The 27,225-nt window shown below is 40.8% G+C and overlaps 3 protein-coding genes across 4 annotated transcripts; all 3 read right to left on the bottom strand.

Moving 5' to 3' along the window:
• Nucleotides 1–272: 272 nt before the first annotated feature.
• On the bottom strand, nucleotides 273–7,294 carry plxdc2a (plexin domain containing 2a). Of its 2 annotated transcripts, none has more exons than XM_071923526.2 (13): nucleotides 7,261–7,294; nucleotides 6,817–6,960; nucleotides 6,265–6,334; nucleotides 5,784–5,906; nucleotides 5,492–5,610; nucleotides 5,308–5,407; nucleotides 4,887–4,982; nucleotides 4,454–4,535; nucleotides 3,643–3,703; nucleotides 3,330–3,561; nucleotides 2,060–2,095; nucleotides 1,680–1,837; nucleotides 273–1,228 (listed from the first exon to the last, which is right to left on the bottom strand). In XM_071923526.2, the coding sequence occupies exons 2-13, from the start codon at nucleotides 6,874–6,876 to the stop codon at nucleotides 1,013–1,015; spliced, it is 1,353 nt and encodes a 450-aa protein (XP_071779627.1). In that variant the 5' UTR covers nucleotides 6,877–6,960; nucleotides 7,261–7,294; the 3' UTR covers nucleotides 273–1,012. The 2 variants fall into 2 exon arrangements, with proteins under 2 accessions (XP_071779627.1, XP_078144089.1); XM_078287963.1 differs by having other exon boundaries at nucleotides 1,174–1,228; nucleotides 1,606–1,837.
• Nucleotides 7,295–11,911: 4,617 nt separating this feature from the next.
• LOC139930368 (peptidyl-prolyl cis-trans isomerase Fkbp12-like) lies at nucleotides 11,912–14,836 on the bottom strand. Its single transcript, XM_071923525.2, has 5 exons — nucleotides 14,704–14,836; nucleotides 14,567–14,614; nucleotides 13,983–14,095; nucleotides 13,699–13,872; nucleotides 11,912–12,458 (listed from the first exon to the last, which is right to left on the bottom strand). Exons 1-4 carry the CDS (start codon nucleotides 14,738–14,740, stop codon nucleotides 13,741–13,743), a joined length of 330 nt encoding a protein of 109 aa, XP_071779626.2. The 5' UTR covers nucleotides 14,741–14,836; the 3' UTR covers nucleotides 11,912–12,458; nucleotides 13,699–13,740.
• A 2,099-nt stretch (nucleotides 14,837–16,935) lies between these two features.
• Nucleotides 16,936–21,520, bottom strand: LOC144542179 (MAM and LDL-receptor class A domain-containing protein 1-like). Its single transcript, XM_078287938.1, has 8 exons — nucleotides 21,386–21,520; nucleotides 20,498–20,735; nucleotides 19,651–19,810; nucleotides 19,395–19,509; nucleotides 18,723–18,840; nucleotides 17,849–17,945; nucleotides 17,573–17,642; nucleotides 16,936–17,485 (listed from the first exon to the last, which is right to left on the bottom strand). The coding sequence occupies exons 1-8, from the start codon at nucleotides 21,515–21,517 to the stop codon at nucleotides 17,384–17,386; spliced, it is 1,032 nt and encodes a 343-aa protein (XP_078144064.1). The 5' UTR covers nucleotides 21,518–21,520; the 3' UTR covers nucleotides 16,936–17,383.
• Between the last annotated feature and the right edge of the window lie 5,705 nt (nucleotides 21,521–27,225).

The following is a 27,225-nucleotide window of genomic DNA, read 5'->3' as shown; positions in this document are numbered from 1 at the left end:
GATGGAACCTGTGATTAATAATAATATATTCACTGTACGTTATTAAAAAATAAACAGATCAGAGCTGTCATACATGGGAACAATTATAGCACAGTAGAAAAAATATTGCAAAAACTGTCATGTCTTCACTTAGTAATTTGTTGTTCTGCCAAATATTGATTAACTATTGACTATGAATAATACATAACTGTATTTTGAGGCAAACATACAATTTTACATCAAGCTCCATGGTTGTTAGGTCTTATTTGATGTACAGTAAACCAATCAGTAAATTCTTCACATTTTTATGCTTTTATTCCAATTAACTGCAGATAATAAATAAAAAAAGAAGCATTCCCAAAGTCACAAACATTTGTTCCACTGTGAGAATATATCATGCACTGGGATAAACAGCACTGAAATCCGTCTGCGCCCCGCTCGCCCCCTCGGGGCCGATGAAGGTGGGTGTCGTGGTGAGGAATTTCGTCTGTATTTTTGAGATGAGGAAATGACACCCGAATATGACATTCCTCCTTGTGAAGGAGGTGTGGGAACGACACATAAGAGTTCTGGAAAATCACAGCCGCCTTTGGGAGAGATGAACTCAAAACAAACTCTGAACAGCGTCACCTCTTGCTCTTTATGACGCTGCAGCAAACACAAGTTTTCATCTATTTTTTTGCTCTGTGACGTTTGCGTCTTCACACATACTTGCCGTTAGACAAGAGGATTTTTCTCCATTCGCACAGCTTTACGCCATTTGAAAAATTTCCTATGGCTTGACAAGAAAATGCAAACATGCAGCCACACTGCTGCAGCCAAGTCCATCAGTAAAATTTAAAAATTAAACTTAACATACCATTTCCTCACAGAGGTTTGACGTTTTCCTCTCTGAATGCTCGAATTCGGTCCTTAGAGTAAACCTGAGCAACAGCTGAATAGAAAAAAAAATGTCTCAGCATTCAAGGAAGGAACCCTTCCTCACATAGAGAACCAGCTCTATCCCAAAGCCTTCTGGGATATGTAGTTCTGGTCAGGAGCTCTCTGAAACCAGGAAGCGCTCCCTCTGATCTGGAACTATGAACCCTTCTTTCTGGTCACTCTCTCTTCTGCCTGATATGATGAAATCCTGTTTGGGGTCTATGACCACCGCGCCGTCCTTCTCCTGGCCGGCAGCCTCCACCTCGGCGTAGGAAGGGTTGCCGGAGCCCCGCCGAAACTTCATGATGGGCCAGCGGGTGGGGCGCCGCTGTGGGGGGGAAGGGGGTGAAGCAGATTTACAGAAAATGAATGGACAGGCAGGTTTATGCATGGAAGGATGGATAAATTACTGGGGGAATTTCATTTCAGGTAATATAATGAACTATTTCCATATTACTGAATTACTAAACCAGATCTTAAAGGGGCAATAAGTAAGATTTTTACTGCCCCCTAGCACAGAATGACCATAATATATCTGTGGGGGATTGATAGGATTGTTGAGAAATACCAATGACTCAACTATTTCTTTGGGATTTCTGGCTTTCCAAACTCACTTTCTGCCCCGTACTCTTGTTTAGGAACTATAACTCCCCGCCCATGTTGTTGCAGTTCCTACTGGTCGCCACTAGAGGTCGATAAACTTACTTTATGCGCCTTTAACTGGTGATTCAAACTGAGGCAGGTTAGTGCAGAGCTACTAGCAGCGAGGTGTAACCGACCTCCATGAAGAAGAGGCTGGCGCTGGAGGTGGGGTGGTTGTACATGTAGACAGACAGAAGGACCGCTGTTGCCATGACGACCATCACCAGGACGATGCCCACTAGGAGACCAGTCTGCAGTCGCTCCTCCGTCTCCTCGGTGCTTTCCACCTCTGCTGCTGTAAAGGGGTGATGGTGAGACTCAGTGATTTTTAATACTTAATAGTATTAAAACTTCAATTATCAATTATGACAAAAAAGTTGACTTGACAAGAATTAAAATTATGTCAGAATTACGCAAAACAAAAACATTTCATACTGATCATTGCAACACTGCAAACGTATTTTTCAGAACCATTACATACAAAAGCGACAAACATAGGTGAACAAGAATGACTTACGTGCTTCATTGATGTGCAAAGAGATCTTTGTGCCATCTAAAAGGAGAAAAAAACAACACAGACTAATCTAAATTACATGACATATGCCTTATTTAAGCATGAGTGGCCTTTCAGACTTCTCAGGAAAAATTAACTCTAGTTATTCTAAGAAAGAGCTCATGTCAAAACAAACTGTCGGGCCGCTCAGCCTACATACAGTAGCTCCTCCAGCCAAAAATACTGTACATCCCTCCCATATTTTGACCCAACCAAGACACAGAGTGATACACATATATAGTCATCCTTCAGTAGCTGAGGACAGTATGTAGTATTTAACATGCCGTTGTATACGCTCAGCTATGAGCTAACAGAGGGCTGGGAAATAGCTGACCACTTGACCCTCAAACTGTCAGGCCTCCAAAAGCCTCACCGAATACCTTCAGCCTGGATACCATGCAGCGACAACAAGCACTAATTCATGAGATGATAATGACATTAGCCCTACCCCGCACTGTAATGGGTCGAAACTGGGGAATGACTGTGTTGTTCGAAGCACGAATCAAAACAGTCAACACGGAAACTGAAATGTATTGATGTAAAACTATCAAACAGGGAGACTTGGTGAAGAGTAGTATTCTATTTGTATCGGAGTCTTAAAATCCCCATGAAGCGAACTCCCATTACTTTTACTTCCTGGAAAAGTAAGTATGTTTAATGGTGACCTCATGCTGCACCAGTAGGCGGAAATATAAATGCCAACCAATAAAACCATCACAGATTTTTGAACTATCCCGCCCTTCCGCCCCTCTCATCAAATAAACCTGACTTTCTCTCCCAAACTGATATTCCACTGGTTCAGACTTTTGAATGATCCCTAACTGCGTTATGTCCCGCCCCAACATCCTGTTTGACAGCGTCCTGTTTTACATCAAATCAAGGAAGTAAAGATGCCGTTTCATGGGGTCTTTAAAGACCCGTGAAACAGCATCTGTACTGCATCTTTACATTCTTTACATTCAAAAATCTAAATGGGAATCCAATGGGAAATCAGTTAGGGAGAGAAAGGCAGTTTTATTTGATGGGAGGGATGGGACTGTTCAAAAATCTGTGATGTTTTATTGGTTGGAGTTTTTGATACATCTCCTGGTGCAGCATGGTCACATTTAAGATACACTGGTTCCTAGGAAGGAAAAGGAATGGGGACTTAATGGGGACTTGAAGACCATATTATAAGTGGATAATTTGATAAAACGATAAAAACATTCACTACAAATTACTGTAGAGTACGAACCCTCTGTAGGTTTGCTGGTAGCGGGCCGGGGAGTGGATGCTGTTCTTCTGCTTGTGCTGCTGCGTGTCGGGGGGTTGGTGGCAGTGGAGATGTTGCTAACGGGGGCGGAGGCGGTGCTGGACGTCCTCTGCTGCTCTGTGGTCGACATGACCGGAGTGGTCGTGTGTGTGAGGTGGGGAGATGTGGCGTTTGTTGTGATGTTCGTCGTTCGGACGCACCTCGGGTCCCTTCTCTGCAAGAGGAACATCAATTTAGGTTCTGCTCAGTTCTATTACAGTTGAACTCCTGCAGTTTGATGCAAAATGATAAGCACCTCCTCCGGACAGCCGAGGTCAACCCAATCCTGCCGATTACGATCAAAGCCGCTGGAGCATCTGACAAGGGAAGTAAATATTGTCATTGTGTAGAAGAGAACAGTGGAGCCGCTGTCACAGGCTTAATACTTAGCCACAGATACTGTACAAACATATATATTTGTGACCGAGATATTCACAAGTCACTTAATGCAAGTCCAAGTCAAGTCTCCCTTTGATCATGAGTCTGAGTCAAGTCTCAGATAGTCTGCTTAAACTACCTCATGGTTATTTCTTATTTCTCATACTTATTTACAGCCGGCTAGTTACATTAATGTCTTATTTATCTATTCGTATATCACGCATTGGTTAGGTAAAATGATAATGTAACCTTAATGAAGGCATAGAAACCACAAGTGTACATGATCACTTACTTTATACTGCCTGCAATATGAAAAAAAAAAACAATGAGTTTTTAAGTCTTTGTAACCTAATGCTATTATAGATGTCTCTGCAGCTGATGCCATGCTGCTGTTTGTCGGAACCACGCATCTGAGTGACGTTTAGATACATCATAGTCATGTGCAATCTAAATAGAAAAAAACACTGCAAACATTTTATACAGTGCAGCAATGCTATTCTTTTACAGATACTCATTGTTCACGAGTCACTAATCTAGAGTCCAAGTCAAGTCTGAAGTCATGTTTAAGGTCAACTGTATGAGACTTAAGTGCAACTTATATTCCCATCCCTGACTTGTCGCGTGCCAAATATCTCAATCACAACACCATGAAGTCCTTGACTGAATTTAAACTTCAGATTGTTCTTTACCTTTGCAGCCGACTGCACCAGCTGCAGTTAAATCCAATCTGAGAAGTGACACATGGACCACAGCTGGAGAACTGGAGACATGCTGAGAATAAAGAAATACGACGGGCTTAGTGAAGAGTGTGGAGGAAGAGACGGCCTGCTTGTGGAAACCCTTGAAAACCTTATATGCTTATACACAGGCCATCCTGCAGGGTACAGCTAACTTGCAAACGTTCTTATACTTTTACGGTGTGTTGTAAGCAGCGACAGCCAAATAATCAAAGGTTGACCAGGCGAAATGGGTGACAGGCTAACAAAAATACAAAATGGATGTTTAGATTAGGTTTACTGACTAAAAATATGAGAATCTATGACTAGGGGAGGAGTGTGTGTGGTTTCCCCGCTCAGCTTCACCTCACTATGTGTATCTATACTGTAAGTAGGATTAACTTACTAGGGAGAGGTAGCATCTCGACGGCTGTAGAGTTGGAGATTTTGGACTTAAGGATGTCAACTTTGTGATACTCATAGATGGTCCTCCGACGAACATCTGAAGCATGGCACAAAAAATATGACTGTCAACAGTGGGGAGAGCTCAAGTCTTTGTCACAAAACACTGTCACAACATTTTTTACTGATTTTTGTGTTTACTTGAATTGAAGGATTGCATAGTTCTCTCTGGGTTGGGAAAATGTTATGACCCGTGGGCGTATGAAGACCTTTAAAAACCTATTTTATAAACTGAAAAAGACATGGTCACAAATCTAGAGATAAGGTTGATTTTCTTTGATAAAAGTTTGGAGAGTCACATTTTGGAGGTTCAGCCAACAGCAGTGACATGAATCAAACATAGATAAGATTAATCTGCCACTCACTGGGGATCTGCTCTATCTCATGAAGCACCACGAAAGCGTCCGACAGGCCGACTTTGACCGGATGATTCTCGGCACTGATGTCCTCGATGTCGATGGGAATCTATGAAAAAAAAAGGAACTTCCAGATTGAACTCATTTCCCGTTGAAAGATGGAGATGAAGATGAAGGAGAGAAGAAACGTCACCTCTTTGTAGGCAAAGACAATCCGTCCGTCGCTGTGCAGACCGGCCTGGAAGGTGAAACTTCCCCGACTGAAGCTGTCTTGCAGATGGACGCGGTTCCACTGCACCAGCAATGCTGTGCCTGAAGATACAGACACACACACACACACACAACCATGAACATATCGAGTATACACACAACCACATACAGTACACATATTCAACAGCATGACCAAGAGACACGACAAGCCTGTGTGCATCCACATACAGTCACAAATAAAATGTCGGTCATGCTAACTTCTCCTTCTCTCTTACCATTATCAAAATAAAATACAGTTGAGTTTTTGGAAAGGCTCGGGTCAAAATTAGCCATAAGAGGGGCGATGTACTGAGTGGCTGTTAGCATTCGGTGGATGATGTCTCCAGTGTAAATGAAACCTGCGAGAGGAAAACACACACAGGTTACCATCAGCTATGAGGACAGAGACATTCACAACATCCATCTCAATCAGTCATTTCGTGACCTTACAATTGTAAGTTTCCATTTGGCATTTTGATCTAGAATGAGTTCTTCATATAACATAACTCTAAATTCATTTAATGTGGCCCTACATATACATATATTGTAGCTTATGTTCATTTAAGAGGATAAACAATAAAAAAGCTTATAATCTTTGATGTTTCTTTATGTGCAAAAGTTAAGATTCAATATCTGGAAACTACTCTGAACACAAATAGACCGCAATTAGTAGGGGAAAGACGACATGTTGATAGTGTCGTAAAAAACAAGACTTACCTCCAGTTGCCACGGTGATTTCCTTTAGTATATGACCATAGAAAGGAAAGCCAAAGGAAAGATTCACTCTCTGGAAGCAAAGAAAAGTAAAAGTCCACTATTATCAGTGTTAAAGATAATGAACAATCATTGGCAACAGTAACACATGAAGCTCAAAGCTTCAAAAATTTGAAATTCTTGTCAGAATCTATCATTTCAACTTAAATATAATATTATATACTAATTTAAATCAATGCAACTAAGTGACAGTTCACTCTCACTCATTTCATTTCAATCCTTTCAAAATGTAAACGGAAAAAACAATTTGTATAATAATGACAGACCTTTCATCAAAATGTATGTCTTTATAGTTTGGATATAATAACCTTTTTATGGTGAAATATTTCCATTTTTTTTAATTCAGGAAAATTCAGGAAAGTCCATGAATTCAAAGTGAATTGACGCCATTCCTGCTTTCTATACACTTTACATACTGTACATCTTCTACAGCAGCTATGTAATTTGTGAGAAAGCAGCGACGGTCCAGTCCCTTCACATGGACCGATTCCATACCTCTGCTTGTCTGTGGGTGCTGGACAGGAAGCCATGGACCTTCCAGCCGTCCTCCTCCATCTCATCAATGTCCACCCACAGCTCTCTACTGGCAGGGTCTCCAGGCCCGTAGATTTTAGATGTATAGTAGGCATGATCAATGTCCTGTCGAAAATACCACCAACATACATGATACATGGCTGTCTGTCAGGATGCAGCAGCCATTAAAGGCATGTAAAACCTTATTCTGCAAAGTGACTAGTAACTACAGCTGTCACATAATTGTAGTAGAGTAAAAAGTACAATATCTCCCTCTGAAATGTAGTGGAGTAAAAGTATTAAGTCTCACAAAATGGAAATACTCAAGTAAAGTGCCAGTACCTCAAAATTGTACTTAAGTACACTGCTTGAGTAGATGTACTTAGTTATTTTCCACCTCTGGTTATGACTGTACAGTAAACCTACCACTATCTGTGAGGAGTTGTCGTGTCCCTCCTCAGTCAGCAGGTCAGGGTCCGAGTCCTCCGGCTGGTGCTGGTCTCTGTAGTGGCCCCTCTTATCAGCGGCCCAGCCAGCGGCCCCAGACTTGGGCCTGGACGCCCACCTCCTCCACCTGGGCTTGGCATTCTCTACGTTTACATCCAATATTCCCTCTGGAGGAGCCAGCCCCTGCGCGTCAGTATGGTAGACCCCTAGGAATTGCAGAGGAAGGGATAAGTTTACATTGTTTCCTTCTCTAGTGTTTACGATTGCTGGAAAGCTTTTTGTGTTAGAAGGATATACGATATGGTCAACAGTGGAGTCAAGCACAAAATGCTCAGGATCTGAGCTGCTACAGCATATTTGGTGAAACTCTTAAGAGGATTTTCAGTGCAGAAGAACCTCTAGAACGTCTCAAACATCTGTAAACCAGTTGGCATGAAGCACTGAAATCAACTTAAGCCTACAGAACAGAAACCAGTTTGACAGCAACATTGTTTTCATGAAAGCAATAAATCTAAACCTGACATGGCGTTCCCTCCAAGACAAATAATTAAAGGCGTCAACTCCTGCATACTATTCAACATTCTTCGGTTTTATCAAAGACTACTGTCTGAAGTTGTCATGCATTTCTCTGCTAACTACTTTGTAACTTCACGTGTTCAGTTGGTCCATATTCTGAGGCTAGACAATACCAGGCCACCAAAAACACAGAGGTGACGTTTAGTTCTAATGCATCGATGACCTAAAAATCTGTAGCACTGCCTGAGTTACAAAGCAGTAAAATAGTTTGCTTATCGGAGGGTTTGCAAAACTCACAGCTGGAAAGCTTTTTGTGTTTGAAGGATATACAATGACAATGAAGTCAAGCACAAAATGCTCAGGATCTGAGCTGCTACAGTGTATTTGGTGAAACTCTTAAGAGGATTTTCAGTGCAGAAGAACCTCTAGAACATCTCAAACATCTGTAAACCTGTTGCTGTATCTTCCAATCCCTGCATGCAATAGGACAAAAACAATTCTTCAGTTCGGTGTGGACCATGTGGCAAACACGCATGGTCACCCCATCGTTCTGCCTTCCAGTGACAGCAGTGTGTCCAGACTCCCTCCTTCACAGCAGAGGGTGAAAGGATGCCTCACATTCTTCACACCAGCAGGTCCAGGACCGGGCCTAAGAGGCCGGGCAGCGGTGGGTGTTGTGTCTACATTTCTGTCACATGGCTGCAGAAGACCGATGACCCCAAGACGCAGTAAAACTATATAATCTCTGATATAGTTCACTCAGTAACAGCACTGGGGGAAATAATAGTGCAGATGTGAAGTAGAGGTGGAGAGACTAGACACAGCGTTTCCATAACAGGCATATTTGTAACAAATGATGATTTGTGCAATACCTTCACAATAGCTAGGGCTAAAATTTGCATGGTGATTTTTTTTCAGGAAATTAAGGCTGAGGTGAAAATTGGGAGTCATCTATTTCCATTAGGGTAAGACCGGTTTGCCGCTATATCAGGCCGATATTGGCGATTCAATAAATATCGGATATCAGCAGCCAATGTTGCCACTGCTGAGTTGAGGATGCTCAACAGCTACAGGGGTGACAGTCAGTAAAACCCGCAATGAAAGTGGAATGAAGCCTGCCTCTCCCTGCCTTAAGACACTGCTGACCCACCTAAACATTTTTAATGGTATGGGTTTTAAAAGAGTTTTAGTGTCTCCTTGTTCTACATGCTGTTGCTGCTGCTCAGAGGCTTTTCCACTTTCACAAGAATAAAATACTGGGGAAAACACTAAATACTTGTAACTTTTAGGTTTGTTTTATTTATTTACTTATTCATTTATTTATTTATTTATTTTCAAAACGGTCAAAGTTGCATACATAATATTGGCACAAAGTATCGTTATCGTCAGCTTCAATCCAAAATATTAGCCTTCAAAAACCCATATAGGTCCAACCCAAATTTCTATTCTACTTTTTTTTGTTAATAAAAACAATATGGAGCAAAGAAATGAGATGTTAATACAACTGAATTTTGCAGCCCTATATAATGATATACGGTTATCATCCCATTACAGTATCTTTATAGCAATGGTCCTAAATTAAATTGTCCTTTTGTGCGCCTATCCAAAGATTATGATCATAAAAACACACAGTGGGCTGCACTCTGTAGCACCTGGGGATTCAAAGATGATTTTTACATGACTTACCATGGGCAGATTTGAACTCCATGTGGCTGATTTGAAACTGGAAAACAATCATCATCCCGGCAATAAGATGAATTATCTTTGCCACCGTCATCGCCATCCTTCCTCTCAGTTCCTAATGCAACTTAAGAGCGCAAAGAAAGTCATGGATGTGCGCAATGTGGAACTGCCCCTGCGGCTCTGGCGCTGAATCTCACACTTTGGTTAGTTGGCAGGTCAAAAAAAAGGTCCAACTCTTCTAAACTTTAAATACTAAGAAGCAGAGTAGACGATGGAAAGTTGCTGCATTATTGATGTAACTTTCAAGTGCGTTGCCGTGTCGATGTCCATGCCAAACAAAATGCTTTCAAATTATTCGGAGACTACGCATGCCTCGGTTTTTATTTCCCTAAGAATGCGTTGTTTTCTCAGATGAAATACTGTCGGTGATGAGCATTGCAGCTCAGTGGTCCTTCGCGCAAGAAGAGTGCGTGCCTGTGGAAATGTTGCGTTCAAGTGCTGTCGTAGAGCGCACACAATCGACAGAACAAAGTGTTCGGTACAACTGGGAAAGTCTGAATTTTCAATGCTACCCGAGTTGACGAGATGTGGTATTAAGGAGCAGACAAGTCGTGATACAGTCGTATCAACAATTGCTGGTAAATATGATGTATGAACAACCTTTTAGTCAACAAATCAATTAGGCCTACATGCCTGCCCTGATACACATTTTCTTGTCTTCATTCAGCCGCTGCTGCACAAATTAGCTCTGTGCCACTTGCTTTAGGCTATAGAATAAAACCAAGAAAAAACTACTTTGGTGCAGGGTCCGTTCTGTTAATATTTGTGAGTCAGTGCACCTGCATGTGCCGACAAGTCATATTACGACCTCCGGAAGGAACGGGAAGATTACGAGGAGCACTTGAAGGCACCAAAAGTAATGTCCCGACTTCCAATTCCGACTTTTCCCACTTGGTGTCGCTTGTTAACCGTGGATAACACTTCAAACTGTTTAATTTCCACCAACTTGAAACAGGAGATATCCAAAATTTACACTGGCCACTAATAGTCATGTTTTTGTGTTTTTTTTTTTTTCTTTAACCATAATTATAACATGTAGATCAGTAAAGAACAAATTCTAGTTTTGTTCTCTTATAGTGGGTTACTATACAAATACATCACAGCATAACTGTTGATACCTGGGGATACCAGAGGGGAGATTGATTTTAAAAAAATAGCAAAAGTACCATCAAGAACCATAAGGTCAAAACAAACCCACTATACTGTAAGTGGAAGGGTGATGAGTTTAGTTGGCTTGCTCAATTAACCTGATAATGTTTATGAAATCAACGATGATGACAGCGAAGTGTCATCATCAGGTTATTTCATTTGTCTGTTATCTCTGAAAACATCCAGATTTTGCTGTGTATTTGTGGGCACTGAGGGAAGAATGACTACAATGTGTGGTTTGTACCATATGAGCTTTTGATAGATAGATAGATAGATAGATAGATAGATAGATAGATAGATAGATAGATAGATAATCCAAAGGGAAATACACTCCTGCTAATTCCATGCACTTCACTGGGAAAGCATTTCAAGCTTTCTCTTACCTAAGACACAAAATGTGCAGTTAACATCACACTGCACAGAAAGAACAACAAATGCCTAAATGTACAAACCGGTCACTGGCTGCACTTCATCAGTCAGTTGACACACTGTCAATCTATTGTACGCTAACAAACTACATTTTATCAGTGTATGCACATGTTCAAAACTCTCTTGGCATGAAGCACTGAAATCCACTTGAGCCTACAGAACAGAATCCAGTTTGACAGCAACGCTGTTTTCATGAAAACAATTAATCTAAACCTGACGTGGCGTTCCCTCCAAGACAAATAATAGAAGGCGTCAACCCTGGCTTTTACCACACACCCCTGTCTGAAGTTGTCATATGCATTTCTCTGCTAACTACTGTAACTTGGAGGGGTTGCAAAACTCACAGCTCTTTGAATCTTGTCTGGAGAGACTTCATCACAGTGTGGATCTAAAAGTAAATATGTGCTACAAGTCTGTGTTACAACTGCACAAGAAGCTGAATATTTAATGTGTTAACAAAGTTGCCTTTATCTATTTGCCTATAAGAAAGTACTGTGACCATAAGAAGTTGGTTGTGAGATCAGTGCAAACCTTTTGAAGTGAATAGGTTTTGTAAGTGAATAGTGAATAGTTTGAAGTGAATAAACACAGTAGGCAAACCTCCATGTTACACAATTCATTCGAATAAAAACAATCTCAATATGTGGTTCATAACCTCTGTTCGGGAGCTCACTGTGCAACCTTATAATCCTTATGTCAAAGATGAATAGTTTATTCACATGACACTTGCAATTCTTTTTTACCACGTTCGTATGTGTTAAAATGCTTCTAAAAACAAGCAAAAACGATGCGATGAGAAGTGGAATCTTTATTGTCCCCAATTGAAATACTTTAGGTAAAAACAAAAGTTTGTCTATCTGTAATGAAAAAAAAAAATGTTGCAACATGGAAATGCACAGCCAATACACTATGAGTTCTGGACTAACAGAATTCTGCATTTGTAGTAACCTGACATTATAGCACCAATACAACATGCTTGACCGTGCAATGTCACTGTTGCACTGTATCCTGTGCATCTTTTTTTTTTTTTCTTGCCAGATGGTCATGACAGTGTGAAACTAATATTTACTCTGTTTTTAGTTCAAGACAATTTAATCCTCAATTAATACAATTTCGAATGGATGATATGCTAAACAAATTAAAAATATATAAAAAAGAAAACATTACCATAAAATACACTGAGGAATGTGATACGTGGAAAGCTAAACATCTTAAAATTTAATATGAGGAAAAGGTTTCATATCAAGTGCCACAACACAAATTGTGTCTAAATAGAGAGGAGATTCAAGTATTGCAGCTCCAGTATAGACATGGGTGTTACGCAAGAGACAGGAGTCAACCTGTAGTGAAAGGAAAAAGGAATTCAGTTTGTGGTGCAGAGGCAGAGACACCAAACCTTAAGTACACGCCCTTTTTTTACCATGACTGTGTAAATTAAATCACAAAGGCTAAAAGCAGAATTACTGTACTTGCTCAGCATGTAGAACATAAGCACCTAATGAAACATGGTACCACAGGCCTAAAGCTGGGGACGATAAATGAAAGAAAGCTGATTCAAATCGTAGGTCATTATTGCTTCTAAACTTATGAACTCTTGAGTGGCTCTATCTTGTTTCAAGCGTTCAGATCTAGCATCCATTCCTAAAGAGATACGGTTAGCTTGTCCGCACTGCAAAACAACACTCATTAAAGGTGTTACGTATGCCATTTTACCATCAATAGATCACTACCACATTCATTTTGTGACTTTAGCATAAATACTGTAAAAAAACAAGACCATCGCAAACAAGGTTGGCATCCTCTACCGGCCTCTGCACTGCATTTTACATTTAATGCTAACAGAGTTTCTGGCAATGGCAAATGGTAGAGCAGGACATAATCACTTTTAACATGTTTATCCTCTTCAGTAACCTTTGACCGAGGAAGCAAGGTTCCTCTTTGCAACAGGAAGCAACAGGGTTTATGGGAAATGTGGTCTTAACTTTGGGAAACACTAGGGATCTCTTTTCTATTTGCATTCTTGTGTTCTTGTGTCCTCCATAATGCGTTTGATGTCATATCTAACAGCCAGGGAACAACTCAAAAACAGAAGAAAGCATGGATGGAGGACAGATAAAGATCCCAGAAGTTTACTAACTGAGGAAGCATCAGATGGTGACTTGGCTGATGAGAACTAAGAAGGAAAGAAGCCCCAAGATTCACTGTGAGACTGCGAGAAAGACGCATCCCGTCCGAACAACTGTGCTTTTTAATTGTTTGTGTGCGATGTCAATCCCACAGCCCATCTCAGACTATGAGGATGCTTCCCTGTGCTCAAGCAGCTGAGAAGTTTGTTCTTGCCAAGACAATTTCAGAAGATTGTTCTCAACAAGGACACAAAACTCGACTTGGCACTCTTGGATTTGAGAGTCACCTAAGAGGCACTAACAATATCACTGGCGTGAGATAGAGGCTACCAAACGTCTCGACCGTGGTCTCGTTTGTTTACAGTAATTACACCAGGATACAATTAATTCAACAATGATATATTGATGTTTAAAAATGCTACACATAGCACCTTTAAACAGTCATTCCTCTCACCTGAGAATTTGAGTGGCATTAAAAACAGTGAAGACAAAAGCTTCAGGATTCACTGCTCAGCAGCTCCACATCAAAGATGAGAGTGGAGTTGGGCGGGATGACCCCCGCGAACCCTCTAGTGCCATAGGCATAGTCCGGTGAGCAGGTCAGCTTGGCCTGCTGGCCTTGGCTCATCTGTGGAGGTGATCAACAGCAGCATTCACCGAGTTATAAAATGGAAATATGTTGTTGATATTCCATGATTGATATGCAATTGGCATATCTATGAAAATACCTCTCCTTACCTGGGCTACTCCTTCATCCCAGCCACGAATCACCTGACCGGCTCCAAGCTTGAATGTGAACGGCTTTCCGCGGTCCCTTGAGGAGTCAAACTTGGTTCCATCTGTCAGCGTGCCTGTTCAAACAAAACAGCTTGTTAGCAGCTGATGACTAATCTCTCCACATAGTTACTCTACAAATGTTAGTTCTCTCCCCAACTTGCTGAATGTTAACTAACTTATTTTGTTGCATCTTAAATTCATTATAATTGAGCATTGAATTGTCCAGTAGACACAATAAGGCAGAATTTTGGCATCAACAATATTTCTACAGTTTATAAAATAAGCAAGGCGTGTGTACATATTACCTACATAAATAATTCAAAGATTCAAAAAAGCAAATCATTTAATAGTTTTCTTAAACATATTTTATAGAAGATGTTAACATGTTAACAATCACTTAAAACATGTGGACGAGTGAGGAGTGTTTTTGTCAATGGATGTGTGTACGTGAAACATTAGTATAAATAGATTAACAAAATAATGTGTTGTCAGCATTCATATTTTTACACATACAGTACATACATACAGTAAGTCTTCTGACTCACCAGTATAGTGCACAGTGACGTTTTTTCCTTTTGTCGGAAAGGTTTTTCCTGAAAAGGGAAGTACATAGGTAAACCAAATTATATTGTTTGAAAAGGAAATATTATACAGTAATTCAACTGGAACAAAGCAGCCTTACCGTCTCCTGGCCTTGTCGTCTCAACTTCTACTCCCATTTTCGCTCCTCAATCTTCGTTCTCTCACCCTAGCTTTCAAGCGAGCTAGAAACAAATGTGTTATTGTGTGTGTGTGCAAGTGTGTGTGTGTGTGTGTGTGTGTGTGTGTGTGTTTAGTAACCTCCAACGGCATTGGTTCCTCTGAGTGTCCAATGGAGTCATTGGGTGTAACATGTCTCACATGGTTGAGAGGGCTGTCAGGCTTAGGGCAATGTGTGTTTGCTTGTGTGCAGATGTGTATGTGTGTGTGTGTGTGTGTGTGTGTGTGTGTGTGTGTGAAAGAGAGAGAGAAAGAGAGAGAGAGAGAGAGAGAGAGAGAGCAAAGGTTGCAAAGCAAAGGTTGCAAAGCATGGTCAACGTCATCACTCTCATATGGATTTATCCTTGATATTGATGGTACATAATAAAATAAAGGATTCTCATGTATTTTTTTGGCTCCATAGTTATCAAGGAAAACTCACCAATCTGGAAAATCAACCTCAAACATTCTCTCTGTTGTAATTTACTTGTGGCTTATGCAATAACCTGTGCTGTGGTAAACATGTTTGCACTCGTCTCTCACATCCAGTTCTCAGCTCAGCATTACGTTACATTTTCAAAACAATTTCCTCTTTTGCCTCCTTAAACTTTCTCAACATGCATGCAGCGCTGTAGTTGAATGGATACACAGGCATGTGGAGTACACTCACATTTCTCTGGCAATTTAGAGTATACCCACCTATCAGCCTATTACCATTAAAAACCACAGGATGGTAGGTTCACAGTACATCTACAACACTGAAACTCATATTCAAATAAGTCATGTAACTCCTTACATGCCTGAATGTGAATGTGCTCAACAGGCCAAGTTTCATTCCTGTGGAGATAAAGCATCTGTAACAGGTTAAGGTCTTCCTGGTCATTCTTAAGTCCCAGCACGGACCAGGAATTATGTTTAGCGGCTACTGGAAACACAGCAGTGCCACAGAGTAAACACATACCCCATTAGCTAGCACCAAGTGTCTATTTATAGCCAAGTTACATGCCATTAATTATTTCTACATATAAGAAGAAAACATGAGAAAGAATGCTCATAAAACTCATAATCTGTAACCATGAGAGTTTTTCCCAGAAACCTCTTTTTGAATCTCAATCACCACTGGTCTGATTTTGTCAAAACTTGGAGGGATGAAACATTTTGGCACCATGTTCTGGCATTTAACAAATTACACTGAATGGCCTGATGGGGGCGCTATAATTAAAGGTAAAAATGTCAAACTTTGAAAGGCCATAACTGCTACACCACTGGTCTGATTTCGATGGAACTTGGAGGGATGATGCATCTTGTTACTGATTGGCCCAAGGGGTGCCTGCATCATTCATAGGGGACGACATGTTTACTTGTTTCTGAAGGGACAATCTTCTTCCCTCTTTTGGGTTTGGGTTAGACAGATTTCTAACCCAAACACCCCTTAGGGATCATTAAAGTTTCATTAGATACACATATTTACATTTGTGGGAGCTCCACCTCCATTAAAACAAGCATGATGTGACTAGACTCAACAACTGCTACTGAAATCTGCAACAGCCCTGGGGCGTATGAGTTTATGACTGTATACACACCTGCCAGCATTCGGATGTGAAAATAAGTGAGAATTTACATTTTGACTTATTTCCCCTGTTATACTCTATTGAAATGGATCAAAGCCTGGAAAATGTAACTAACAAATAAGAGACATACCAGATGTTTGTACTTCAGTTTTCTATCCCATCATGCGTCACCCCATATACTTTATATAGATACACTATAATATAATATACTATTTGTTTTGCTGAATCGTCAATACTTGTAACAAATTCAATTCTTTCTGACATTAATTCTGTAAGTATACACTGCATGAACGAGCATATTAACAAACCAGAATAAAAGCAAAACTTGCACTGCTGGTTTTGTTTAGGCATGCTCATACACATGAAGGCATGCACATAAAATAATAACACTATAAGCTACAGGCTTGAAAGTGCATTCAAATGTTCAGCAACTGCTAAGTACACCATGAAATCAAATCCAACTGGAAACTGGTACTGCTGGCTCAACAGAGGCCTCCTCAGCAAAATTAAGGCACAAAAATGACAAAAAAGACATACTATAATAACATAAATAAAGCAATGACAACTTATTAGTTAAATGCCATTTTATAAAAATGAGCTTTCAGTTGTGGTTTAAAAGGAGATACAAGGTTTGCTAATCCTGAGGCAAGCGGTTCATAAATCTGCGGGCCAGGATTTACAAATGCCCAATTTCCAGTAATTTGTCTCTGATGATAATGTAATCAATGGACAAACAGTCAGAAAACCACAATGTACAACTGTCATGGAAATCTATCCTTTGATCTATTTCCTCAGCAAAACACCACATTAACATAATCACATCAACATTTAAAAACAATTCATTTTTATGGAAATGAAAGCAATTATTCACAAACTGGTCATGGTCCATTTGTTTTATGCTCATTACAAATGACATGGGTAAACAAATAAATGTGTCAGAAGACATACATACAGAAATGTTAACTTAAAATCTATTTTAAGCTGTTATTCTTATTTGTTTTAATTATCACTGGGTTAAATCCGTAGTGTTTTTCTTGTGCAGGGACGTCTGGACTAAGCATGAGATGTAGCCTCTGTGGTTTCAGTTGTGCATCCGGATGGATTGTACAAATTGTTGAAGAATGAAAAGTCAGATTCACTTCCATGCTGTGTACCCTGGAAGGAAACAAATGCTTTTACCATCTGAGCTCTACAGAGCCAGGAAAGGAAAGGATGCTTTGTTATTGCATTTTGCTCACTTACATGTATTCTGCAGTCATAGAGGTCAAACACTGAGTTCTGGTCTTCATTCTTCATGATTTTCGGCCGGATCCTGAGAAATAAAGGCAGAAATGGTAAATAAATAAAACATACAGTATGTTGCTTTCTTCAGTATTATTTTGCACATAATATAAGTTATAATTCCTCTAATCACCCTCATCCTCACCACCACCATCAACTATGAGGACCAATAAAGTATTGCACTAGTATTATTAATATATTATATTCATTCATTTATTTATTATCAGCACTACATACATTGTACAGCGCTTTCTGTTCAGCATGAAGAGCACAACTGAGATGACAACCCCAGCCAACAGCGTCAGACCGACCGCGAGCCCGATGGACAGGGAATCTGCAGACACAGAAAAACACAGAATATGAGATCAATACCTTCCTAATATTGATCACATCCCTTTACGCATGCCATGTCACAATTCCATGTCAAGCCTTAAAAATCCCTCATTAACTTTATCATTACTGAGGCAGATCTAATACAGCTAGTGAGAGTAATAAAGCATCATAGCCTTTATCTGGACTCACCTGGTCAGTCTTATTTCATAATCAAAATAAAGGGATTGGAAGCACCTTACTTGTGCAACATCAAAATATTTATTAAAGCTTCAAAAGCACATAATGAACAGCAGCGCATAATGAGCAGGTGAACATACAGTACATAGACTATAAACATGCATATACTGGTGCAGAATATGCAACGCGTTTCGAGCTCAGTGCTCTTCTTCAGGCAGTCCATTTCATAGAAAGAACGGCTATTATTTTGTACATTTACACAATAGTTACAAAATATTAACAGGGCTTAATAGTCAAAAGTCATAGTAAAAAATGCTGTTCAAACCATCAAACTCTGCACTGGACTTATGTGATAAAAGGTATAGTTAAGAACAGAATAAATTAGAGCTGGTCATCCAGATCTGGATCAAATAATTCTCTAATTTTTTTTTTTTAAAAACGTTTCAGGATAATCAATCCAGAAAGAACAGAGAAATTATATGCTGCAGAGCAATTTTGCTTCCAGTTCTCTAGTTTTCTGTACAATAAATGACAGTAAAGTATAGTAGACTGTAGAAAAGGGCTTGGTGTTCAGTAGAAGTAGCTGGGAGTTTCAGTTTACCGTGAGTAGCAGGGGGTTTGGTGGGCGGCTCTGAGTAGCAGGGGCCGGGGAGGGTGGTGATGTCATCTAGAGCAACGTCCCCACCAGTATTCACCCCCCTCTGATACACAAACACAAACTGTGCAAGAAAGAAAAGTTACTCAAATTGAACGCTACCAGCAGGAAAATGAGCAGAGAGTAAAGGTATGAATAAAAAAAAATATTTGTTCTGACATTTGTTCTTAGGGTATAGTTAGCAGTTCATTGCCTCATTTGTTTCCATGTCAGTGTATACTGTACCTTAAAAAGGAAGGTTTTGTTTTGAAGTCTGTCCTATTATATATATATATTATATTATAAAAAGTCAAGCTGCTTCTTGGAACATTAAAGGTTTTCATGTTTGATTCTGAGAAACTGGCACCAACCTCTTCACCACCACATGCAATTTTGAGGGTAATAGTTGCATAACTTATTGACTTGCACTGCTATTATAGTAGTATTAGTATTACAGTTAGTATTAACAAATACTAACAGGACACTGGCTCCAGTTTCAGGTGTGAAAACTTTGAATGTCCTCAGAAAAAGCTAGGGGACAACACTACGGGATTTTCAAAAACCTGAATTTTTCCTCTCAAAACAATCTGCTTCATCTTTAAGAGTGTTGGATGACAGCAGGGGGAACTAGCTGCTTACCCAGAATGGTTGTTGATGTTCTACAGACACACTGGCCTCCTGCCACTTGTCTCCCTGGTTCCCCGTCTCAGTCCACTGCAGGATCCCTTCCTCGTCTCCACCGGTGTGTATTTTCCTAGGGGACAGGACATAGATTTTTTGTGAATGCAGCCTTCAGTATTGTTTAACAGACAGCTTAGTAAATGAATGTTTGGCACATGTTTTCAAAGTACAGCTCTAGTGTAGTATTGCTACTCATCAGGCGTTAAAGTGTTACCTGTCATTTATGTAGACTTTGAGAGTCCCAATGTGATTGCCATACATGTGGAACCAGAATTTAAGACAGTGCCCTCCAGTGGCAGGCTGGAGTACATCACTGATCAGGAACGACAAGTCTCCCCACTGGCCCACTGAGCTGTCCACATACAGGTAGTAACCTGGGAGAAATATGGCCCAAAAAAAAAAAATACTTTATGTAGCTACTATAACCTGATGTTATTTCACAGCTGGTATATTGTATTGTATTAAAGCTACACTAGGCAACTTTGCACACTCCAAATGGCAGCAAGACATAAGTGTTTGAAAGATTTGAATTTCAATAACCAGAAATTATGATGTCAGTAAACTGCACACAGCATGCTCATGTTTACCAACCCGGCCGATCTGTGGCGCTTTATACCAAATGATACCGAAAGGACAAGAGGGGGAAAAGATGTAACGTTGGTGAGTCAAGCTTTCTCTGGACAGAGTGCATGCTTGCTGTTAATGAGAAGGTTTGTATTTCACTCTTAAGTTTCCATTTGTCACTTTTCCATTTGTCACTTTTCCATTTGTCACTTTCCATTTGTCAGTGAATGGTCACACCAGAATTGAATTTGGGCAAAAAGGGCATCTGCAGAGTTTCAATTAAGGCTGTTGGGAATTGGGATGCTCTTCTCTATTGCAGCACCACATGTTTTAGGCTGATAAGATGGGTGTAATTTTAGAGTTTTACATAAAAGTCTTGCCTAGTGTAGCTTTAAGAAAAGGCAGCTGTGATGCAAGTTTTCCCTATCATACGTAGATTTATGATCAAGCAAACTTCAACCTACAACCACAATGTTATATACACTCTATATACCAACCCTGTACTGAGTTGGTGGTGTGGTCAACACTGGGCCCGGTGTTGGGGTTTGGAGAGGCTCCTCTGCCCCTCAGCCAGTCCCCCTGGTCCACTCCTCCGCCCAGGTTGCTCCAGCTGCACAGGCTCCTCTCAAAGTCACAGTATCCAGGAGGAGAGCAGCGGGCGTCGATCAGCCGCACGTCATCAAAGGCCATGTCCCCCTGCTGGGTAGAGCCAAGCTTCACACCTTCCACCACAATCTGAAACACACACACACACACACACACACACACACACACACACACACACACACACACACACACACACACACACACACACACACACAGGGTGATATGGCTGTCACCACTTATATAAAAATACTGAGTGTAAAATCAGTGTTAAATGTGGAAGCAGTTTTAGATTCAATTTTAGTCTCATTTTATTGACTGAAAGGTTTATTAGTTGAGTTTCAGTCAACAAAAACACATGGGTTCATTATAATCCCATTCATTTAAATTGAATTTTGATGAGGCAGAAATGCCAAAAATAACTAAAATCTGATTTGCATGATCAGAAAAACAAAGTAAATTAAGGATTCATTAATCTTATGGGTTTTTTCTTGTTTTTGTTGGCAAACTGTCAAATCCTTTTATGTTTTGTTCGAATATCATGCTGTAAAAACATTATTTTATTTTTTTTGTCCTAACTATCATGAGTTTAAACCATGTAAAATGTTGTTTAGAGGATTTCTAAGATGAATTTAGCTTATATGATATGGAAAGAATACACATGATATTTTAACTTACAGCACAGTCTCTTTTTTTCCCCAAAACATTACACTACCACTGTAACCTAAAGATACCGGAGTGGATAAGCATCAAACCATTTGAGGCTGGACCCAGTGACTCACCCTGTACGGCTGCACCCGCGGCACCAGTGCAGCCTGGGAAAACCTCCACAGCCGGCCCTGGTCTCCTCTCTGGGAGAACAGCAGAGCTTGCTTCCCCTCCTCACTCTGCTGGTACACATTCAGGGTCCCCATGCCTTCGCCATACATGTGGTACCACAGCTGCACACATGCTCCTTTGTCTGAACAGCCACAGGAGGGAACACTATATCAAACTAATGGGCTGATGTGTTTTGATTCCATTGCTAAAACACTCTGGGGCGAGCAACTACTGAATCCACTGAATGAACTTTATTATTCTCCCTTTACACCTGTAAAGTCAGACTACTTAGATGTGCAGATATTTGTGTTTTCTTGAAGAGACAGGGATAATGTGTCAACGGATAAATCATGCAGTGGGGCTGAAATACATATATTCTATTTCCAATTATCCTCATTATTGTAGAAAACAAAAAGGTAGAACCAGGATGGAACCAATCTACAGCACAGGGCTGATCTTAGTGTGTACATCTCAAAAGGAAATTAAGACTGATGTCTGTAAAAGAACAGTGGAAAACAAGCAACTCCCTCACCTGCAGGGTACAGCGGTGAAGCCATTTTGGCCGTCTGGCCGGCCAGGTCAGTGGCAGAGGAGGGCGAGTAGTAGTAATGTCCAGCGGGAGTGTTGGTGGTGTGGTCGCTGTCTGGCCCAGTCCCGGGGTTGGGGGTGGACCCCGACTGTCTGACCCAGTCAGAGTCATCGTTGGTCTGCTGCTGCCAATTACAGCTGCCCTCCTCGAAGTCACACAGATCTACAGGATAACATTTTGGATTGCATGAAACAAATATCAAAAAAAATATAATTAACCAAAGCTTATCATTCAATATCTCTAAAATATAGGGAATTGAGTGTGTAAGTGTGGTACAGTTCTTTGAGGTTAACTACTATGCTTTAAGTTTGTTTTAGTTTCTTCTATCCATCAGTTTGTAAGACTAGGCATCACTTTTTTTTTTTCAAATGGTGGATATCAAATTTTGGAACAAAGGTTTTTATATATATATATATATATATATATATATATATATATATATATATATATATATACACACACCAGTGATTCCCTACTGTGTTTCCCCACCATTCGGCACATAAGAGCAGCCACCCGATATGAGAGTGAGTGTCTCACTGGGTCTATCTGCCGTTTCTGAGGCCTTTTCACCACGCCAAGAAAAAAAAAATCTGGGGGCCATGCACACATAAACCCTGCCTTTCATCTCCCTTATGTGATGGACACCAATACTACTAATTTGTATTCCTGTTTACTGTATGTTGCCACCATTACCTGCTTAGTTAGTTAAGTGCATCTCTGTCTATATGTTAATATGCAGGCTCTGCTGTACAATCCATTTCTATGAGCCTGCTCTACAAAGTATTATCTTTTTTCTCCTCTGCCTTTTTATATTCTTTTTTTTAAAATTATTTTTACATTTGCATTTTAGGCATTCAGCTAATAATCTTATTCAGAACAACTTTGCAATGAATGCAATAGTAGAATCAACTTGTACAACCAGGACCAACATTACTACCAGGACCAGCAACTACTAGCAAGGAGTGCAAGAGACAGAGCCATAGTGCCCTGAAAATGGACGTAATAAAATATTCCTGTGACCCTAGATTGATCATGTAGAAGAGAACTGGTACAAAAATAAATAAGAGAAATAAGAGCTAGGGAGGGAGGTAGGGGGGATTTTTTTAACCTCAGCATAAGAGTATATTTGAGCAAGTAGAGGAAGATATGGGAGAGAGGATGTGATTCAGGGGGGAGACAGTACTTCTTGAAAATTTAAGTTTCTCTAACCCCTTTTTTCCATCTGAACTATTCTAACCCATTCATAATGTTTACATACTGTAAATCCTGAATAATTAACTGGATCAATATGAACTGCAGGTTTGGGATGAGGCTAGAAACAACTACAGTAATTTAACAAGGAATTTCTCTCCATAGTCACTTAAAAAGTAGTCAACACAGAATAACAACTTACTAAATTGAATGTAGTGTTGAAATGTACACATGCACACACACATGCAATATATACACATACACTCAATGCCTTCTATGCAAAGTGCCTGGTGCCCTGAACACGGTCTTTAGACTCTAGTCATAATCTAATAATCATGTTAAATGCATTACAATCATTTCTAGTGGGATTTTGTCCCAACACCAGCCTTAGTACCTGCGGCAGGACACGGCCCATTGATGAGGGAGATGTCATCAATGGCGATGTCCCCTGCCTCTCCTCCCACTGTCGCCTCCAAAATCACTTGGTGGACTTTCTGCAAGGTCACGTGACTCTGCACCACACGCCACTCATCCCCTTGATTTCCTGACTGTTGCCACACCTACAGGAAAGAAAGGACACTGATTCACTCTTCACAATGAGGATGTGGGGAGATTTTTGCAATACCATGAAACCGACCGAGGCACAGTCACTCCTTCATATACCATACATTAATGCTATTTTGCAACCAGCATTGCACAATTGAGTGAAATGTATAATAAACACACTGAAAACTCATTGGAAACGGTCTCATGTGTTTCTCAATCAACCTCAAAGTCGTTTTTCTAGTAGTTAAGGGAAGTAATGTGTGCATCATCCATCATGCAGACACGATCAACAATAAAAATGTAGCCGTCTCTTACCCTCAAACAACCCTGCACTTTGATTGAAATGTAAACTTATAAAACTTAAAACTTTTAATATCTTGCATGTTTTACCAGTGTTTTCTTCAAGGGGTCAGCTGTTTGCAGAACCATCTTCAAAGAGCCCACTGTGGCTCCAAACATGTGGTACCAAAATGTGAGGCAGTATCCGTCTTCACCAGCGGGTGGCAGCAGTGAAGACTTCAGCTGGGCCACACTCCCCTTTGTACTTGGAGGGGAACTCTCGATGTACAAGTATTGCCCTGTGAAGCCACATACAAAATTGATAATGTAACTAGAGAAAATGAAACTTAGTATTTTAGCATCAAAAGCTGGCTGACTTCTGTAATAATTCAGATGACCTCCATTTTGTCTCATTGGCCATTTAAAGTGCCAAATACAATGGTGGAATTCCTTTCTCAAAACAGGAAGTGGTGATCTTTCTGTCCTGACTAATGTCATTCACACACACACATAACTATGCAATACTATCATTTACTTATCCACATAATGTCCCGTGAGATTGCTTATAACCACAAAACCGGTGATTCTCTGTTATCTGTTGCTCCGAGGCGCCAGTAGAGATGCAGAATGACTAGTTTTTTTTTATATATTGTCAGAATCTGTTTTGTTTGTGTTTGTTTATGTGCTAGAAGTGTGATTTTCAGACCTGTTTCGCCATACAGTGGCAGTGAATGGAGAGAGAAAAAAACTAAATTCTCCAATCGCCTTTCATGGAGCCCTAGTCCTAAAGTTGTCTGTTATCAACAGATAACAGAGAACTTTGGGGTTATATCTTGGCCAGGAAGCTACACAACCCAAAGTACTACCAAAGTTCAACATCCCTTTATGGTAGTCTAGCGTAGTACTGACCAGTGCTGGTAGTGTGGTCTCCTGCAGGCCCAGTGTTGGGGGTCTCAGTGGGACCAGACCTCCTCTGCCAGTCCAGCTCATCCTCAGCCCCCTGCACCCAGACACACAGACCATCTTCAAAGTTGCAGCCATAGGCAGACAGAGCTGAGGAAAGACAAAGAATTTCATATTAGCCAACCTTGCTCCCAAATTCTCTCTCTTGTTGGTTTCAGCACAGTATACAATGCAGTGCAACACTGTGGCCTCCCGCTATGTTTAAAGTTATGCATGTGCTGCACTCTCTTTCTGTCCAACTACTTCTAGATAAACACACACATTATTAATGAAAGCTTATTTACCTGGTGGTTGGAAGGAATTTTCACAGTTTAGGAAAGAGATGTCATCCACAGCAACAACGTGATCTCCATCTGTAGCGCCCCCCTGACTAGCTCCATCCACGCTACTGAACAACACCTAAGAATATAAACAATCACATTAATGCTTTTAAAGCCTAGGTACTCAGTTCCAGTCACTCAGACCCTCCCTGATTGTTAATGAGCCCCAACTCATTAACTATCAAGAAGGTACAAAAACCTGCAGGACACTAGTAGGGCTCTTCCTCAATATGTGTTCTTGCGCGTTCTTGTGTTCTCCATGACGTGTTTTATGTAATATCTAACCGCCAAAGCACCAAAACAAAAGCACGAATGGTGACTTGACCAGTGAGAATGAATTGAAAGCCCCAAGATTCATTGCGAGAACGGCACATTCTACAGCAGCGCTGTAGTCTACAGTGCAGAGCCAGGGAAATGAACAGCTGTGTGTCTTAATTGATTACACGCTCGATGTGAAGCACACAGCCCGTGTCAAACTGTAAGGAAGCGTCTCTGTGCTGACTTTCATGAGAAGATCTTTCTCTCCAAGACAATTTGGGAACAACTTTCTGCTTAGACCTCAAGGACCGGAATTGAGTACCTAGGCTTTAAACTGGATTAGTGTCCCCAAACACAAAGACAACCTCTTGACTGTATTGATCAGGATGGCAGATTGTCAGTGTACTACGTATGTAAGGGATAGGCAACCATGTGCCATGGAGGGCCAAGAGTCTGCAGGCTTTCATTCCAACCAAAGACTACACCAGCTGATTTCACTGATTAGCACAGCTTCAACCAGAGAGGAGGAAATTGTGAAATCAGTGAAATCACCTGCTGCAGTGTTTGGTTGGAACAAAAACCTGCACAGCCTTTGGTCTCCATGACACATGATTGCTCAGCCCTGCAATAAATGAAAGATCATTCAGTTCCGTTCACTCCATTAAATACATATGTTTACATTCATGCATACTTGCATCTGTTGTATTCTTTCCACTGGATTAAAATGGGACTATTCAATGGATACATGAACACACACCTTATAAGGCTGTTGGTGCTGGCCGAGAGGCAGATACTCTGGGGTCCATGGGGAGACAGTGTTATGACTGCGTGACCACAGGGTTGCTTCACTCCCCTCAGCTTGCTGCATAAGCACTCTGAGTGACCCAGCACTCCCCGCACTGATGTGGAAGTGAAACCTGGGCTCAGGAAAGAGGGAAGGAAGCAGGGGAGAGCGTTGGATTAGTAAGGGAGTTGCATGGGAGGAAGAGAGAAGGAGGGGTGAGGGGGCATTGAGCAATTCATACACTACCAATTCAACTCTCAGTATCAAAACAAACATTTTATGGACAACGGACATGATAATAATAATGAGGCTCGCTTGTAAGAAGAGCAAACTGGCCATCGGTGTCATGGCTGTCACTTACAGAATCTGGCAGTAGGGGGATGAGGGTGGGAGGGGGGGGCTCTGGAGTCGGGCCTCGCTCTGTGTCGGCTCTTGACTGAAATTCACTCTCATGTAGTGGCCTGGGAAAGGGGGCAAAACATCCTCAATCAGCAAAGTTGACTCTTAAACTTGCTGCTTCAGCTGTGGAGTGTAGTTATGATCACTTGAGGTCCATGTCTAGGCCAGAAAGGTCACCTGTGTCTGTAGTGTGGTCGGTGGGAGGCTCAGTGTCGTTATTGGCTCTCTGTCTCTGCCATCTGCTCTGCCCATCACTCATGTCAATCCACTGACACTGGCCACTCTCAAATGTGCACGGACCTGAAAGGCACGTACAGGGCATGAGCAACCTGACATTGTTGGGGAAAAGATAGGAAGTGAGTATTGGTTCATTCATAGCATGGTTAGGGGACAATGGGGAAACAGCATCCACTCTTTAAATTTCGAACAGCGAAATAAATGTGTAAGTATTTCAAATAAGAATTGCTATGTATA

The sequence above is a fragment of the Centroberyx gerrardi genome, chromosome 13 (assembly GCF_048128805.1).
Source record: "Centroberyx gerrardi isolate f3 chromosome 13, fCenGer3.hap1.cur.20231027, whole genome shotgun sequence".
Lineage (NCBI taxonomy): Eukaryota > Metazoa > Chordata > Actinopteri > Beryciformes > Berycidae > Centroberyx > Centroberyx gerrardi.
This window is presented reverse-complemented; position numbering and strand designations above follow the sequence as displayed.

Bases quoted from the DNA above. Each gene is read 5' to 3' on its own strand.
- plxdc2a (XM_071923526.2), bottom strand. From the start codon at position 6,876: ATGGAGGAGGACGGCTGGAAGGTCCATGGCTTCCTGTCCAGCACCCAC. The intron at 5,611-5,783 runs GTAAGAGAGAAG...CTGTATCTTCAG, and splicing joins TGTATTTTATTTTGATAATG to GCACAGCATTGCTGGTGCAG. The intron at 4,983-5,307 runs GTGAGTGGCAGA...GCCATGCTTCAG, and splicing joins TGAGATAGAGCAGATCCCCA to ATGTTCGTCGGAGGACCATC.
- LOC139930368 (XM_071923525.2), bottom strand. From the start codon at position 14,740: ATGGGAGTAGAAGTTGAGACGACAAGGCCAGGAGACG. The intron at 14,096-14,566 runs GTGAGTCAGAAG...TTGTTTGAACAG, and splicing joins CGTCACTGTGCACTATACTG to GCACGCTGACAGATGGAACC. The intron at 13,873-13,982 runs GTAAGGAGAGGT...TCACCTCCACAG, and splicing joins GGGATGAAGGAGTAGCCCAG to ATGAGCCAAGGCCAGCAGGC.
- LOC144542179 (XM_078287938.1), bottom strand. From the start codon at position 21,517: ATGGGGACCCTGAATGTGTACCAGCAGAGTGAGGAGGGGAAGCAAGCT. The intron at 19,510-19,650 runs GTAACACTTTAA...CCTGTCCCCTAG, and splicing joins AAAGTCTACATAAATGACAG to GAAAATACACACCGGTGGAG. The intron at 17,486-17,572 runs GTAAGTGAGCAA...GTTTCCTTCCAG, and splicing joins TCTATGACTGCAGAATACAT to GGTACACAGCATGGAAGTGA.